Source organism: Antedon bifida, chromosome 11, assembly GCF_963402885.1.
Source record: "Antedon bifida chromosome 11, ecAntBifi1.1, whole genome shotgun sequence".
NCBI classification, from domain to species: Eukaryota; Metazoa; Echinodermata; class Crinoidea; order Comatulida; family Antedonidae; genus Antedon; species Antedon bifida.
In genome coordinates this window covers 8127904-8146318 of record NC_136236.1, presented here as the reverse complement: position 1 = coordinate 8146318, position 18415 = coordinate 8127904, and the positions used below count along the sequence as shown (strand labels likewise).

The following is an 18415-nucleotide window of genomic DNA, read 5'->3' as shown; positions in this document are numbered from 1 at the left end:
ATACAAGGAATATAATTTAGGTGCGTTGACAGTACCCTGAGGAACACCGGTGTCAGAGGTTACGATTTCTGACTTAACACCATTAATATTAACAAATTGTTTTCTATCACAAATGAAATTTAAAACTAAACGAACAATCGGACGGGGAAACTCCATATTCAACATTTTGTCTGCTAAGATATGGGGTTGTATGGTATTAAACGCAGATTGAAAATCAAAATACATAATACGTGCCGAGTGGCCTTTCTTTACATTATCTAGATGTGAATACAATTTATGTAATTTAAAATAAATCGCATCACTGGTACTACGGAGTGATCGGTAAGCAAATTGCAACGGGTCTAACACTTTTTCAGCATAAGGTTGCATAATTTTTAAAATAATACGTTCCAATATTTTCATCGCGACAGACGTGAGTGCAACGGGTCTCAAATCATTCATGCTGTTAATCTTAGGTTTCTTAGGTACCGGTATTATGCATGAAAGTTTCCAAATATCCGGGAACGCATGATAAGAAAGACACATATTGAAAATAAATGTAAATATACCATCAAGGTGAGGAGAGCAGACCTTAAGTACTCGTGGTGGGATTCTATCCGGCCCAGCAGCCTTCGATGAATTGAGTTTCATGAATTCGTTATGTACATCAGAAATGCTTATACTAAATTTGGGATCATCTTCAGTCACCCGACACAAGCTAAATAGAGCCTCTCTTTCTTTTTTAAAATCATGAACATTAAAACGGTTATAAAATTCATTTAACTCATTAACATATTGCACAGTAACATTCGGAATCGAGGTGGGTGTATTACCACCGTTTGTGTAACCACTCATAAGTTTCATTCCCTGCCAAACTTGTTTCATATTATTAGACCTGAAGTTATGTTCAACTTTTTTCCTATAAATGTTCTTCTGTTTCATTATTTCAGATTTAATCTCTCTAGTCAATATTTTCATACGATTACTTTCTTCATGACTATTCCGATTTAAATGACATGAAGGGAGATACGAAAATTCACTACAGGAGTGTGTACTGTATATATTTAATTACAACTATCTCATATTATTGCATCTTGCATAACGCTCAACATCTCCTTACCACAATACTAATTTTCGTATAGATTCCAATAATATTCATGGTATGTGGTACTGATATTTTTTACGTTTAATATTCCTTTTATAAAACGGCCACATAAACATACAGTACACACTCCTGTAGTGAATTTTCGTATCTCCCTTCATGTCATTTAAATCGGAATAGTCATGAAGAAAGTAATGTATTGTGTATATGGTTGTAAATATACATGATTTGCAATATTGTAGGCCTAATAAATACCACTGGGTACGGAATAGACACGTTGCTCGCTCGCGACCAACGTGTAGATTTGTATTGTAAACAAACCGAACAACGCTCTCGCCTAGTGCGTGTTGAAGCATAGCGAAATGGCAACTGCCGAGTGCTTTTGTTGCAAGGTGCATCATAAATGTTGTATATGTTGGATAAATCGTGAATTTAACTACACAAAATCACTGAATAATATTCCTGTTTTTAACTTTTTAACACTTGCTGAGTGGTTTGCGTCTGCTCCGAAGGATAGTGGCGCAAAATCTTGGAAATTGTTCAAGCTAAGGAAAGGTACGTCCACGATGTGTTCGTGTCTCCGCCGGTGGCGTTGCCTAATGCGGTACTACTAGGCTTGGGTGTCTGTGAAAGCGCCGAAAAACATCACATAATACATGGAAGTAAAATCAACAGCTAACATGTATTAAATGCACCGTAATATATATGTCAAACCCAAAATGACAATACATGCTGACAAAATAAATAAATAACATACACTACAGTATAATAACATTATAATATAATCTAGGCCTAGGCCTAGACCATCATTCTTCTAAGACGTAGACGGCCTAAATAAATAGACCGGGCGCCCAGAAGATTTATTCATGTGAAAAGCCACAAAAGGTCTGATGGTCTAATTATGTAGATATATGGCCAAGATTCAATAATCATTATTGCTGCCGGGTCCTATCCTGTAAATTTACCCTGGGGACACCAAATAAGAGGGGTAAAAAATGGATTTGTTCATGTGAAAAGCCACACGGATAAAAGTTGTTAGACATTGTTCCCATATGTGTATACAATGTTAAAACAGCAATGACAGCAACTTTATCCTGTAAGTTGCCCGAGACAGTAGCCCCAAGTGACCACTAAGGGAGGGAAACCTCCAAATGTTATTACTTTCTGGGTTTTGCCTCTTAATTTTTTATATTTAAATTGTTATTTTGTTTACTTTGAAATGATAAGAAATAATCGTTATTATGAATGAACTAAAAAATGGTGTTATTCATGTCAAGAGCCACACGGCTAATTCCTTTTGCATTGTAACGGTTACACATTGGGGTGCACAAAAATATCATTGACAGCAACTTTATTCTGTAAGTTGCCCCAAACAGTAGCCCAGAAATGCCCGTTGAGCCATACAAAATTTAATCACACGAAGAGCCACACGGCCAATTCCTATTTTATTGGAACTGTTACGTCTTGATAGACGAAATTACTCATGACATCAACTTTATCCTGTAAGTTGCCCCAGACAGTAGCCACAGACAGTAGCCCAGAAATGCCCGTTGGATCCGGGCCTACAAGATTTAATCACACGAAGAGCCACATGGCCAATTCCTTTTTTATCGGAACGGTTACGTTTTGGGATTGACGAAAATACTCATGACAGCAACTTTATCCTGTAGGTTGCCCCAGACAGTAGCCCCAGACAGTAGCCCAGAAATGCCCGGACGACACAAATGTGCTTAATCAAATTGCCGACAGTGACGAATTCCTAATACTTCTTAGTGAATATGAAGAATTTTTACATCGTACTATAAAGGGTGAATTTGGCAACACTGCCGCATATTGGGCTATTTACGTGTACCTTATCAACCGCTTGTATCGTCAATTCCAGCGTGCAGTAATAACGAATGATGTGATTCTGTACATTAATGTACTACCGTATTTGGTTGAAACATTCTTTGCTCTCAACCGGCAAAAGTATGCTCGTTGGGGTCAATTTTATTGAAAAAATGAAGAATTTGGACTTCGCAGCATTAGATGTTTTTAAAGCCGGTGCCCTTTCAACAAGACGAACGAAGAAAACGTACTCTAGAAGTCCAATAGATCTTACATTCGAGCAAACTGTTAACAGAGATGCTGCGTCATCGGCAACTGGAATTACAGCTTTTGCGAACTCAGAGAGTGCATTTCGTCGTTGGTGCGTAAGTCTCACTCAACGGAGTATGGCTGTGTCTGAAATGAAGTCCATGAGTGGAATTCAACCCGGTGAAACACCAGCTAACCAGTTACGTCGACGGAGGATTGAGAGAGATAATAATGATGTAGACAAGTTTCTCATTAAGCTAAATAGTACATGCAATCCATTCGCCACTGATTCACCAGGTAAAGCTGCAAATGACATAACAAGTACATATTTGCTGGGAACACTACAGAAAGGAGCCTTATCACGGCAGCTATTTCACAAAGAATGTGTTTCAGACGAAACAAGATTATTATAGACGGTCAAGCGTATAAAGGTACGCAATTTTGCTGCTTCAAACATGAAGAAGAAATAATTAAATGCAACAAAAGCTCTTGGTGCAGCTGAAGGTGTTCGTGATGCTTTTGGATACTTGTTATCATAAGACGACTACAGATTTGCATTATGTACTAAGTTTTCCGATCACTTAAATACCACTAGCTATTGCACATTCCGATGGTACTCCAACAAAACAGAGAAGGCAATTATTGCGAAGATTTTAGAAACAAGACAATCTGGTTCACATAAGGAAGATACTCCCGTGACCGACACAACTCTCTTTGATGGCGGACTTGTTTTGCATGAAGTTTTACCTCGTCATAATGTGTCTACATATGGGAAAATCGTTGCAGATATCATGATTAAGGTATGTTCAGATAGTGGAAATTCTGTTCACCTGTTGCTGGTCAAATATATAGAACCATCAATCAAAGATGTCGAAATATTAAAGAGAGGTGCAGAGCAGAACGCCAAGAACACATTCATTATAACAGGACCGGATCAACAACAGCAAAAGAAGGGTATAGATCTATTAAAGAATGGAGAATTTAAGGAAGCTCTAGCACAGTTTCTTATAAAGGATGTCCAGAATAATTGTTCGGTCATCTGACACAGACGTATTTCACGACAACTTGAAAAAACGTGGTTTAAGCGAAGCACTCGTTGGTTTCCACGCCCTTACCGGATGTGATTTTAACTCGGCTTTCTACCGAAAGGGAAAGTCAATTCGCATTTAGAGAAAAATTCAAAACATATTGCTGCGTTAATATCACTCGGTAATGATGAAGGTATTGATAAATCGGCGATCACTACATACATATGTCAGATTTACGGTTTCAAGTCGTTAAATGACATAAATGAGGCAAGGTATCAGTCATTTATTAAGATGACATAGGGTAGGAAGGGTGTTCAGGTGAAGCAAATAAACTGTTCATCGTTACCGCCATGCAGCAAAACACTTCATCAACATATTTTACGGGCAACTATATATCTATGGTATGGAGGCGAGCAACACCCCAGAACCAACAAAACATCTGCATCCGCTGAATTGTGGATGGCTTGACGATGAAGATGGTCATTATGGGCCTCGTTGGTTTGAAGGAACATCTCTGCCAGAAGAGTTGAAAGAAGCAGAATGCGAATCAAGAAACGTAATGAGTGATGAAGCAAAGGATGCAGTCGTGTATGATTCCGATACAGATATTTCTAAAGATAGTGAAATAGAAGACATTGACTATGATAGCCAACCATGGAGTGGTGACAGTGAGAGTGAATATAAGGATGATGATGATCAGTGATAATTAAAACATACAGTGTTTTCGCTTAATCGGAATTATTTACACTGTAGCTTATGTTATTATATTACCGTTTAATAATTAAGTAATACAATCACATGGAAACTTATAAATATAACAGAAAGATTTCACATCTATGTAAAATGAACATCAATATGTTTTTAGTGAATAAGGAGAATTAATCAATTCAATAGAGTACGCAACTGATACTGACTACTACTGACACACTTGTTTTATAAGGAATCAATGTTAGAATTAATTTGTTAGTTAATACTTTTAGTATCATAGTTTTATATTTTTTCAGTTTATATTACTACATTTAAAACTTACTGTCTGTTTTACACATATAGTGCATAAATAGTAGATTGTGAAACCAAAGTTTACTATGGATATGATGCAAACATTAACTGGTTAAAGAAACACATTATTTTTATATGATTTGAAAATATAAATTTTAAATGATAACACTTTAACAACATATTTATAGTCATACCTTGTAAACGGAGTTGTTGGTAGAAATAATTTAACAGTGTTACCACATGTATGTGTTACGTAAGTTACGTTTTGCGTTGTTTTTTAGTTGATGTTATGAAAATTTAGTTTTGAAACAACTAGATTGAAATCAAACTTAATATTATCACTGTAAACCGCCTTCTTTGCATACCTGAGATATTGGTAGGAAATTATTTCTAGTATTGTTTTGTACAACATTGTATTAACTAAACTCGATTAAATAAATCATAAATTTATTCTAATTTGTTTTTTTTTGGTAGGGTTTGCGATCATAGTTTAAAAGATTATCCTATTAACCATGCAATAGCCGGAAAATGTCTAGGCTACTGATTGGGACAACGTGCTAAAGTTCCTGTCGTGAATGCAGTCGCATATTTCAAGTCATAAAAGTTCCAATAAAAAGGGAATTGGCCGTGTCTTCGTGTGATTAAATGTTGTAGGCCCGGACCCAACGGGCATTTCTGGGCTACTGTCTGGGGCAACCTACAGGATAAAGTTGCTGTCATGAGTATTTCGTAAATCCCAAGACGTAACCGTTCAGATAAAAAAGGAATTGGCCGTGTGGCTCTTCGTGTGATTAAATCTTGTAGGCCCGGACCCAAACGGGCATTTCTGGGCTACTGTCTGGGGCTACTGTCTGGGGAAACTTACAGGATAAAGTTGCTGTCATGAGTATTTTCGTCTATTCCAAGAGGTAACAGTTCTAATATAAAAGGAATTGGCCGTGTGGCTATTCGTGTGTTTAAATTTTGTATGGCCTAACGGGCATTTCTGGGCTACTGTCTGGGGCTACTGTTTGGGGCAACTTACAGGATAAAGTTGCTGTCAATGATATTTTTGTGCACCCCAATGTGTAACAGTTACAATGCAAAAGGAATTAGCCGTGTGGCTCTTGACATGAATAACACCATTTTTTAGTGGTCACTTGGGGCTACTGTCTCGGGCAACTTACAGGATAAAGTTGCTGTCATTGCTGTTTTAACATTGTATACACATATGGGAACAATGTCCAACAACTTTTATCCGTGTGGCTTTTCACATGATTAAATCCATTTTTTACCCCTCTTATTTGGTGTCCCCATGGTAAATTTACAGGGTAGGACCCGGCAGCAATATTGATTATTGAATCTTGGCCATATATCTACATAATCAGACCATCATACCTTTTGTGGCTTTTCACATGAATAAATCTTCTGGGCGCCCGGTCTAAAAGTCGATGATTCCGAACCAAGTTCCCAAATAATTCTACAGTGAATATAAAACATAAGTTTAGAAAATAAATAACATCCTTACCATGCCATTCCATCAAAAGGCTAGTTTTGACGATTGCTTTTTAAGATGATCATCTCTTAGTTCTCCCTCTCCGTGTTTGTTTACCTTTGTATACCCACTAAAAGGTCAAACTAACGGTGACCTCGCGAGCGAGAAACGTGTCTATTGTTTGATAATTAGAGTAAATATGAACCGTGCTTCATTATAGACATCTGTAAGTACAAGGTGTTTAGAAGTATACTAACTAGAATGTTTCCATATGTATATTTTTTGTTTTTAATTTATTTAAGTTTACCACAATTTTAGGTTTGTGATTTCCTTTTGATGAATACATTTAAATCAATATTTGAATTTCAGAACGGGGTTTACAATTACTATGAAATAATGTACTTTGTACTGCGGCACGGTATTTTCTTAGAAGCTCTATGCTTAATTTAGAATTGACTTATGATGTGTCTACAAAAATGTTCATTTTGATTTGCTTGTTGTTTGCACTTAGTTCCACTTGGGTTTTATATCTGTCTGATTCCATAGACATATTGTTCTTTTGATTTCTAAATCGGTTTATAAACAAATATTTCTACTATTAGCAATACTTAAAACACTTTCATGTTTATAGGAAGGAAAAACAGCAGTATCTGTTTTAGAAGAAAATACGCAGATAGAACAAATAAAACAAATCAAGATGTTAGAGTATTTTGACAGTAAGCTATTATATTAAAGTTTTTAACATGAAAACGACAATGTTGTCGACGCGATGTTAGCAACAAATATTTGAATTCTCAAAAAATGTTATTCATAATGTTTATATAAAACCATGAATTTGAATATATGTATGTTATGCGTATTTTTTATATTTTAATATTAGAATTGTTGGTTCCTCCTGAAATATTTGCCAGGGGTAAACAGGCTATCAAAATATATAAAAATGAACTTAAAGATGGTAAAATTGCAGTTGTGAATTCGAGATGTATGCTTCTTGGGAAGGAAGGTGCTGGTAAGACTAGCTGTGTAAAGGCCATGCTTAAAGAAAGGTAACTAAATTCAAATTATTTATGTAAACATTATACATTTTAGTATTGAAAAAATGATCAGTGTATTTTTACTTATATATTTGATGTAGATACTAATACTAATTTAACCATTTTACCTCACCATACGTTGTTAAAATAGATTCAATCCCGACGAACCATCAACAGACGGTATCGTTACACGGACAGTGTTTCAATCAAATAGTAAGAGCGAATGGAAGAGGATTAAAGATGAACACGACGGTAAGATGTGTGTAACTACCTGTAGAGTAGAAAATCGAAAAAAAAAAGTTTTTTTTTCGAGTTTCTGCCGTCATGTGATGCCAAGCGAAATGTGGGATTAATATCTGTGATTGTAGTACAGACAAGTAAAGTTTTTTTACACTCTTACTCTAGAGTTGTGGCTTACTTAATTGTGTAGACCTATCTTAGAGAAATTACCAACAATGTACCAGGAATAGGCACGATATGTAATGTTTAACATAATTGATTGTACATTGATACAGACTAAATGAAATTCCGTGTTTCTTATAAACTCCAACCAGCATAATTATTTGTATACATATTGTTTTCACCAATTGCTATTTTTGTACAGATGCCGAGCTAACCAGGAAAATGCGTGAACATGTAATAAAACAAAGGGTTGATAAGGAGTTAGGTATGTAATACCGCAACACAAATTATAATATAAAGCTTTTTAACAATTGAAATAAATCATTTATCCTTCATATTTTTTAAACGGAACTATTATACAAATAATGAATGTGTATTAGTGTAATGATACAATAGGCCCTAATGGCATGAGGTGAATGATGAAAGGTTATATATCAACGAGGCAACGCCGTGTTAATATTTAACTTTTCATCATTCACCAAATGCCATTATTTGTACCATTACACGAATATAACATTCATTATTTGTTTTATATAACATGAAAATAGATTCCTGTCATTTGAATCAAATAAAAGGTAGCCCTCTAGCCAAGGCCTACATTTCATTCACATTGATTAAAACAGTAACATTTGGTTTTTAATAATACTAGGCCTAGGCTAGACCCTAGTACTAGCTTGACGCTGATTACATTATAATGTACTATTATGAAATGCAATGTTGACAGTACATGGCCAGACAATACTGACTCTCATATGTTGTTGTTGTTTGGTATTTTAGGTATAAGTTAAAAATGTAAAGGTAGGCGTCTGGATCGTTTAAAATTGTACTTGGTCAAAATGGTCGATATTCGGCAATCTATAAATACTTTTATTTTATTTTCTAATAGAGGACAACCAAAGCTACCCAATTGGAGGTGATTCTGTGAACATTCCAAATGAAATAACTAGCATATGGGACTACGCTGGTCAATTAGACTACTACATAACGCACAGGGTATGCCTATCAATATGTATGTTTATTAGCAGAATATGATCTGATAATCACATAGATATATTAATGTAGTAGTAGTGATAGTGATAGTAATGGTGGTGGTGGTGGTGGTGGTACTGGAAGTGGCAGTGACATTGGTAGTAGTAGTGGTAGTGGTATTAGTATGTAGGGCCTATATTGCATTTGAATAATCTGAAAACAATTATATTCTAATAATATTTTTGTCGATTTACAGTATATTGTTTTCCCCCACTTGTTAAACAAGCGAAGATGGCTTTATCTCAATAGAGTTTCCCAGACATCTATCTAATATTACATTAAGATTACAATTATGAGTAGTGTTTTATTATAATTATCGTGGCTTGCACCATGTTCTTGACACGCACGTGCATATTAATTTGTAATATGTCTTTAAAACATTGTTTAATAATAGTATTATATACTACGAAGAACTTGCAGTCCACATTCTTATATACGCAACGGTGTTTAACTGTTCTTATTTTCCTCCTTATATTCTTTAAAAAGGAATATAAGTACTGATTTAACATTAGTATCGAAATACTCGTTTTAATGTGCAGTATTCCTGCTACAATTATTGCATCAATGTAGGCTTACTACATGTCACTAATTATAATAAAAGACTCTCTCCCGATAGAATATGGATAACTATCCATCATAATAACCACCTTATATCTGTATTTTGTTCAGTTTTTCCTCACAAATACAGCATCGTACTGTGTTGCATTTAATGCTTTGGATAACTTGGATGAACCAGCTAATGCACGAGATCCAGCAGTTGTAAGTTCAACATTATTTTAAACTTCAATTATTACTATTATTAATTGTTTTTCTTAATAAACAAAACGTTTTATTATAAAAAATATATATACTAATATGGTATATTATTACATTACATTTTTTTAATTGTACCTACATTTTATTTTAGGGTCCACTAGGAATGACCAATTTAGACATGAATTTGTTTTGGATAAGGTCAGTATATGAGCATACTGTGGCGCAGCATGTTTCAGGAAACCCCATTTCAATTGATGGCAGGGTTTCCATAGAATCACCTCCCATCAGTTTGGTTGCTACTCATATGGACAAATTGCCATCATGGAGAAAATCAAGAAATCGGAAAAAGGTAATTCATTCTCGTGTTATTGAACTGAACAATCTAACAAGGTATGATACTGAACATCGATAATGTTAATTTAGCTTATCAATTAATCATCATCCAATTTCATTCTTGTATTAATAGATGCTGTCATAATATTAAAAAATAAAACAAAGCAGATTGCAGAAGGTGTAGTAAAGTCAAGTAACACAAATATTGTACACTAAATACAAAAATAACCATATTGCTACCAATAAACATAAATAAATCAAATACAGGAACAATTGATTGTAACTTATTCGTGTACATAAGAATTCTCTACAACATTGAGTTTGAAATAATATATACCGGTATTGTTTTTAATAAATGGAAACTTATGAAAGGCATACATCAAATAACTACTTTATAATAATGATAAACATTATCACAACAAAAGGACGACGTTAGATGCATTAGGAAAGATAAACATATCCTAGTCCTCCCTGCAGATAAAGGAAGTCCAACAGTAAGTGTAACGTTAGGGCCAACATTATACATTTCCATCCGAATTGCATTAACAAACCCTTAGTCATTATTATCAATAATCTATATCCACCGGCTGTGTACCCAATGATTTGAAAATCGCCAAAGTAAATCCGATATTTGAATCAGATGATCAGTCACAGCTCAAAAATTAAATACCAATATTAATTTTACCTGTGTTTTTAACAATCTCAAAAGTTGTTCCTTCATAAATGAATTTGATATTTTTGTTAATTCGCAATTCGGGTCTGACATAATTAATCAACACTCTAACATATTTCTTCCATGGATAAAAATAAATATTTCTCCATTGGAATTTGTTTTAGACCTTAACAAGGCATTTGATTACATCAACCATCATACATTGTTAAAAACTGAAATAATTATTAGAGTTTCGCGGTATTTATTTGCACTGTAGGCATAATGGTTTTCAAGTTATCTACCTAAGATACTACAATTGTTGGAAATCATTCTTCCGATAAAATTTATTTATCAAGGGTTCATTTTAGGGCATCTTTGTTGGTTTTTATTGTACATACATGACCTATGTAAACTATATAATAATAAATAAATTTGCTGTTGATACCCGTATCTTCTGTAGTCATACGAGTAACAAAAATGATGCATTTCAAATAATGAATGACAACTTGGTTTGATACTTTCAAGAAGTTTTACATCTAACGAACTTACATTTAATCCAAAGAAATCAAAATGTATACTGCTTAGTTCAAGAAATACAATCCACAAACCTACAGAAATTAAAGATATATCGTCCCCCTAAAAAAAGGTTTTTTTTTTTAAATGTTAATGCCACATAATAGTTATTAACTTTGACCCGAAAATTGGATAGGAAGAAAAATTAGTTGCCAAAAAAGCTGTAATTTAAAACAAAGTCAAATTGACTGGAAGTCAATAGGTTTTGGCTGAATTTAACCATTTATCTTTTTCAATCCATAATAATGCAATTGCATCAATTGTATCAACGGTTGTTTGGGTATTTTATAGTGTCAAGTCTACCTTGCTAACTTAAATTGTATTATTTGTACATCTTTAATTTTATCTCATTTACACTATGCTATTTAATGCTGGGGTAGAGCTGGATCTATATTATTAATTTTTTTAATTATTTTGCAAAAGATAGCTTGAAGGAAGGATTGTGTTAAGGTTCTTTATTACTAATATTTTTCTTTTTTCTCACAAATATTTTGACTCTGTTTAAGGAAACGACATTTTTTTTTAATACGGCATCCAAACAATCTCTCTTTTGCACACTTATTAAAAAGGTTTCCAATTTATTTGTGTCAACCAAAGCCCGTTCCCTTTCCCACAATATGTCTTATTTGTAATGCAAGTAATTCTTGCAAGTTAATCAGAGCAAGATGTTAGAATTTAATTCAAAATACTGGCACATGCATGTATTCACGTCGATTATGGTAAATGCAAATGACTTAAGAATGGTATAATTCCACTGAAACAGCATTACACATTGATTCACATAAATAAATCAATGTTTAAATAAATGTTCAAAATAAAAAAGAAATATGGAAGATGTCTACATTCCAATTTATATAAACTTATAACTGTAACGATGCTAATACCTTTTTAAATTGAAGGTTGAGGGTATGTTTAACGAAATGTTTGATAAAATGGAAGGAATGAAATATGCTGCACATGTAGATCGTGAAATGTACATGGTCGACAACACTGTGAAATCACATGCAGATATAAAGAAACTTAAGAGAAATATTGGTAAATACATGCAGGCAATGGGAATGAAGGAAGTTCCAATAAACTGGCTTAACTTTCAGGAAAGATTGCAAGACATTGGAAAAACAAAAGTGTGCATTCCTTTTAATGAGGTAAAGTAGTGTTTGTGCTCTAAATGTATGATAAAAGTGCAATATATAACACAATGTTTACACTTCTGAATTGCGGTGTATACATCGAGGCTCCAGCTACGTATCGTATCAGTGTAATTTAAATGTATGTACGGTAATTCAAAATTATATGAATCCACAAATAAAATGGAAACTGAAAGAAACTATAAAATTTCACTTAACGTGATGAAAACAACAGGTTTGATACATTCGCTGCTGATTTGACTGCATGAAACAGTTGTTTTATTTAAACCATTCATTCATTCATTCATTTTTTTTTATTAATGTTCTTAGGCAATAACATTGCGATTCTCATTATTGCTTTTTTCGGGATTAAAAGTCACCGAAAAAAGCAAATGTGTCTCCGACAATCCACGACATTGCATAAATCTTGTTATGCTTGCCGTTTTAAACTAAATGTATAATACATTAGCGCCATTACGCTTGGTTGCGCACATTAATGTACCGCAATTGCACGAACTGACACGAAGAAGTACTCAAAGGTGCCTGCATAGGAAAAGGGGATTCTACCACTGATGAGCATAGTCATTCATGTGTGTATTAAACAAATACAGGCGCACAAGCTTTTAGTAGAAAAAGAGTACCAGAAGAACGTCTGTATGCTGCATTCAAAGACGTTAAGTAAAATGTATATTGTAATAATATGTTCTGAAGTTTGCATATTTTTATCAGCAGCTCTAAAAACACCACAGCCAAAACCTCTGCTACGTGAAGTTCAAGAGATTTTGAAATACTCTCCTGTAATAAGACAATGAACAGTGACTCATAGGAAGCAATATAATAGAATTAAATACGTAAAAATAACTTTTAAAAGATATAATGCTATAATAATAATATATTTTTAGAATTGTAATAAAAAAAACATATTTTCATCCAGGTACCGGTATGACAAGGGACAATATATTTATGTCAAACAATCAGAAAACAGTATTGTAATTACACATCAATTTACATAAAAAGATGGTTTCATTGAGCTCGGTGAATCTTTAATTCCCGTTTACAGTACGCACTTAGATGCGCATAATCATAAAAATGACGTCATATGGTATCAGTCATAGTGAACGTGCAAATCTAGAAGCTCCTAATTATAATGAAGATACAAATAAAATAGGCAAACAATAGCTAAATCAAAACGATAAAGTAAAACAACCAGAAAGAAATTGCGAAGTATAATTGAGAGTAATTGGAGAGAAGTAAGGGTATACCGTACTGTAAGTTAAGCATATCTGCTTAAGTGGATTTGAATAAAGTAAGAGTAGAAAACAATTACGATAGCTTGGTAGATATAAACATTAATATCATTTATTGGATGTAATCGTTGTGACATAAAAGTAAAATATTTATTACTAACGGTTTAACTTGAGCTTTCTTATTTTCCTGTAAAATATTTACATTACTATCATTGTTTAGGTTATTGTTATAAAAATGTTATATTATTCATATTTACTAATTTCAATTCTGTATTATAGGCTTCTAGAATTGGCACTGAGTGTGGAATTTCCGAAGAAGCGATCATCGTTGCCATAACGTATATGAATGACATTGGAAAGATTATGTATTCCAATAAAGACGAGAAATTAAGGAACACAGTAATAACTAATCTTCACACGATGATTCAGATGCTGACAACTGTGATCACAGTATTTCCACCAGATATTAAAGATGTATGTTAGACAATTATATTATTACTAGAAATGCGATTAGATTAATTATGAACAGAAATATCCTCAAATAGATATTTTAAGCGGGGGATCCAGTCTACTTAAAGATAGAGGGGTAGTGGTTGCAATCTGTGCCGAACAATAGGCTGTTTTGATCCATTGGAAAAGAGGGCAATTCTGTCAATTAATTTATTATGGTAAATTTTACAAATGAACATTTAGCGTGCGAATCTGTTCTATCATTTGTATCTGAAACATATGGCGTGAAAGTAGGTCTTTCGTTAAAAATTAATGTAGATGTGATCAGTATTACTGCGATTTTAAGTGAAAATGCTCTTTAAAAGTGTTATTTTTATTTGAGTACAGAAGGAAATGAATAATCGATGGGAAAGACTTGAAGTTGAAGGTATTCTTGAGGAAAAGTTATTGCGTTATTTATGGCAACATCAAGACGAAGGTAATTTTGACATCTTTATAGAAGTGATGAGGGTGTTCCGGTTAATCTTTGAGAAAAAAACGGTATGTATGAAGCTTACTCATTATATTGGTTAATTGATAATCGTTTAAAAAAATAAACTGAAATATTGTATCCTTTTTTAAATATTGTTCAAAATCAATGTTTATAATAACAGGAAGAAGAAGGTAACCGTGAATTCTTGGTGCCATGTCGGATGAAAGTTTATACAAATACTAGTCTAGAAGTGACAAAAGATGACACGCAGATGGTATCAATTTATCTCCGACAGACTTTCTTCCTGATGCTGTGTACCACACCTTAGTTGTTGCATTTCTTGAATTAATGACGGGAACAGATAGTGATGATTCACAAGTGTTCCGGAATCGTAGTGATTTTGATTTTAAAGATCACAAAATCAGTTTAGGTGCCGTAGACATTAAGCGTGAAAATGAAAAACCACACGCAATTAAGGTAGAACAATACTAGTTGAATAGCTCACCATTTTTGTAGCATATAAATATATACTATGTCAATTAGAATCTATATTATATGTATTAATTATGATATATCATTGCATAATGTATCTTGCACTACGCACCTATACCTACCAACTTAACATACCAAATTATCAAAATGGTGTCTTTAATAAAGAAAAAAAGGCTACGTCAACAAAAATTTACCTTTTTTTATTACTTAATAGCTTCAAATATATCGTAGGACAGAACAGAGTTTTAACACAGAAGTTGGTGGCGCCAAACCAAAGAAACGACAACTGCAACCGAGTGTTTGCATGGAGGTAATCATTATCATGCATGATATTAACACATATAAACAAAATATAATGTAAATGTAAATTTAATTATAATATTTTACACCACTTCCATGTGTTTAGGTACTACGTTACTTGAGGAACCAACTACAAACCGTATGCAACATATACGAAGGTAGTGGTTACAAGCTACGTGTGGTATGCGATGCTTGTAATCCAAAGGAACATCACTTAGTTGACCTTGAAAAGTGTTTGAAGAATGATGTAGTTCCATGTGGAGAAGATACGACTATGAATACAGCTCATATCAAGCGATATTTTTCTAAAGGTAAATTTGTTTTCTGTTTATGTTCCTTCGTCAATTGAATTACCTCATCTTAATTAAATCTCAATATTTTTTATCATCTTTATTCGTCATTACCATTGATAAATACATCAACAACACACTACAAAATGAACATAACTCGTTTGGACCTTAGGAGTCTTATGACAGGCGCCTAGCAGTGTTTCAGTTATGCATCACATGTCATAGACGTTATCGGTTTACATTTTAATCTTTTAAAGAGCTGCTATATTATTTCATTGAGAGTTTAACAATAATACAGGTATCGTTCCCCTGTAGTTCATTTCAAATACTAAGATGTTTGTTCTTTTAGCAAAAGAGTCTATAACTCTTTTGCTAGTGATTACAACTTCGTCACTCAGACATTGTGTCCGTGAGACCTAATCTGTCACTAAACATTTGTAAGCAGTTAGATAATTGAAATAATAGTACTATAAAATAATATTCAAATCCAATATACAATACAGATATTACAATTAATTATTATACAATAGCTATACACACAGGATAAAATAATATTTGTAAATTTTCTCAGTCATATACAATATGTAAAATCTATACGATTTCTACAAAACAAATGTTGCGTGGACTGTTGGGAATATGTTGTGAAGACATACTTTACATCATATCAACCTCTTATATTTTTAAGCAAATAAAAGACACATTGCTTCTAATTTTCCTATTTTTGGGAAAAATCACTGATTAACATAAATCGAGAAATGAAAAAAGTCCTCTGCCATCCAATCCCGCTCTTGAAATTAAATATAGTGTAGCTGCTCCTGTTGAAGACTATATCGTCCAGTAGGCCTATTATGTATAGAGACAATAGACAGCACCTCTATTTTACTTGTCTGCTACTACCTTTCCATTAAATAGGTTACTTTTTAAAGATGTATTGTCCCTTGAAACACAAATAATGAAGGTCAAAATATTCTAAACTTAAATTGGCCATATCAAAGTAATATTAAAGTTATTCACTTTAAGTCGAAAATTCGAGCCAAAAACAACAAGTTTACGTCATTAACAGGTAAATTAATTTGATTACATTTCGTCTGGAAATCGTCTTGAGCGAAAGTAAACAAAGATTTCAAACCACGAATATGCATTATGTATGATGCTAATTAGGATTGTTTACAAATTGTCACGGTTGAGAATGTGTTTTCACACAGATCACGAGAAAGTTTTATGATTATGCATGCATACAGAGTAGCCAAACAATCGCGTTGTATTATGAGATATGTTTTGATCGAAAACTTTGACTGGAAGTCAAAGTTATTTTTTGAACAAAAAAACGTCTGTATTTTCAGTTAAATGATTTTTTTTTTTCGAATAATTTTTGGTGAAAGTTAATGACTATTTTGATAATTCAAAATGACCCACTTTTTTTCGAAATCTTTATTTTTTTGGAATTAGTCAAAGGGACAATACATCTTTAAGTATCCTGGATCGTCGAAAATGTAAATCCCATTCAAGTTTCTAAACATGACATGATACGGGGTGGTAATATCATTTTATTACAATAATTCATGTTAATTTTATTTCCCCATTTTTAATTTCTTGAAACAAACAGTACTTACTTATTATTATAATACTTATTATTTGTTCTCGTTTCTATTACAAATAATACTATACATTGTATCTATAATATGTGAGGGCACATCTAATAATACTAGCAGTAGTGTAAACTAGCCTAAGCTTAGAAAGTTTTTATTTTCATGACTTACCAAAAAACTTACATTTCTATTTTCCCAAGCTTTTAAGACATTTGTTGATCTTTTCACCTCAATTATTTTTGGCATTTATTATTATATACAAACAAAAGTACCAAAGAATGTCATCAACCCACTGTATTCCAAATGGTTTACAACAAATAATGTTTTGAAGAACTACATTCTTTGGTTTTTCATTTTGATTGAAAGTGTATATTTGTGATAACAGGCAACCTTACAAAACAAGTCTACTTTATTTAAGTTTAAAGTTTAAATACCTTTTCTCTGTCTAGACAAAAGTATTGTATTGTCATCAAACTGAGCAATTTTAACCTTTTGTTGCTGTATAGCAATTTCCTTATATAATACCAATATTCTTCTAAAATCCTTTCTAATGATCCATTATTCGTTGTAATCGATAGTCTCAACCCATTGTATTGGCTCCTGACATGAACCAAATGACAATTTATCTGTGTATTCTAGTACAATTTCAACAAGTCCTGTTTTCACCAGCGAAGCTTCCTTTAATATAACATTTCTGATCAGTATCTATTACGTTACCAACTATCAATTGTAATATATTAGCAATAGCATTATCGGTCTCCTGCTTTTTAAAACTTGTTTTCCATATTTGCACATCAAGAGATTATTTCTCTGTTGTTCCTTTGTTGTTGCGAAAACTGATAATTGACATTTATTAAAATAATAATTAATTGCAAATTTAGAACACGTTTTGATAATTACAATGTTGAATGTAACATCGCACTTTTAGGCAATTATGACAAAAACAAAGGCGCACCACTGAGTCGCCAAAGTCATCCAAGTGAAGGTAAATTACCAGTAGATATAGATAAT

The 18415-nt window shown here is 33.1% G+C and overlaps 2 protein-coding genes and 1 long non-coding RNA gene across 3 annotated transcripts in view; all 3 read left to right on the top strand.

Moving 5' to 3' along the window:
- Window positions 1–18415, top strand: part of LOC144856252 (uncharacterized) — a 331955-nt gene that overhangs the window by 312568 nt on the left and 972 nt on the right. Inside the window, exon 24 of the mRNA XM_078714200.1 lies at window positions 18333–18389. Within this exon, the coding sequence (XP_078570326.1) occupies window positions 18333–18389 (57 nt within the window). The remainder of the gene's footprint in view (window positions 1–18332; window positions 18390–18415) is intronic.
- On the top strand, window positions 7356–15061 carry LOC144856106 (putative serine/threonine-protein kinase pats1). Its single transcript, XM_078714076.1, has 11 exons — window positions 7356–7374; window positions 7539–7704; window positions 7844–7944; window positions 8297–8359; window positions 8981–9087; window positions 9793–9882; window positions 10031–10228; window positions 12337–12582; window positions 14091–14285; window positions 14649–14801; window positions 14915–15061. Exons 1-11 carry the CDS (start codon window positions 7356–7358, stop codon window positions 15059–15061), a joined length of 1485 nt encoding a protein of 494 aa, XP_078570202.1.
- LOC144856101 (uncharacterized) lies at window positions 15082–15586 on the top strand. Its single transcript, XR_013614904.1, has 2 exons — window positions 15082–15210; window positions 15440–15586. It is a non-coding gene; the product is annotated as an uncharacterized LOC144856101 (long non-coding RNA).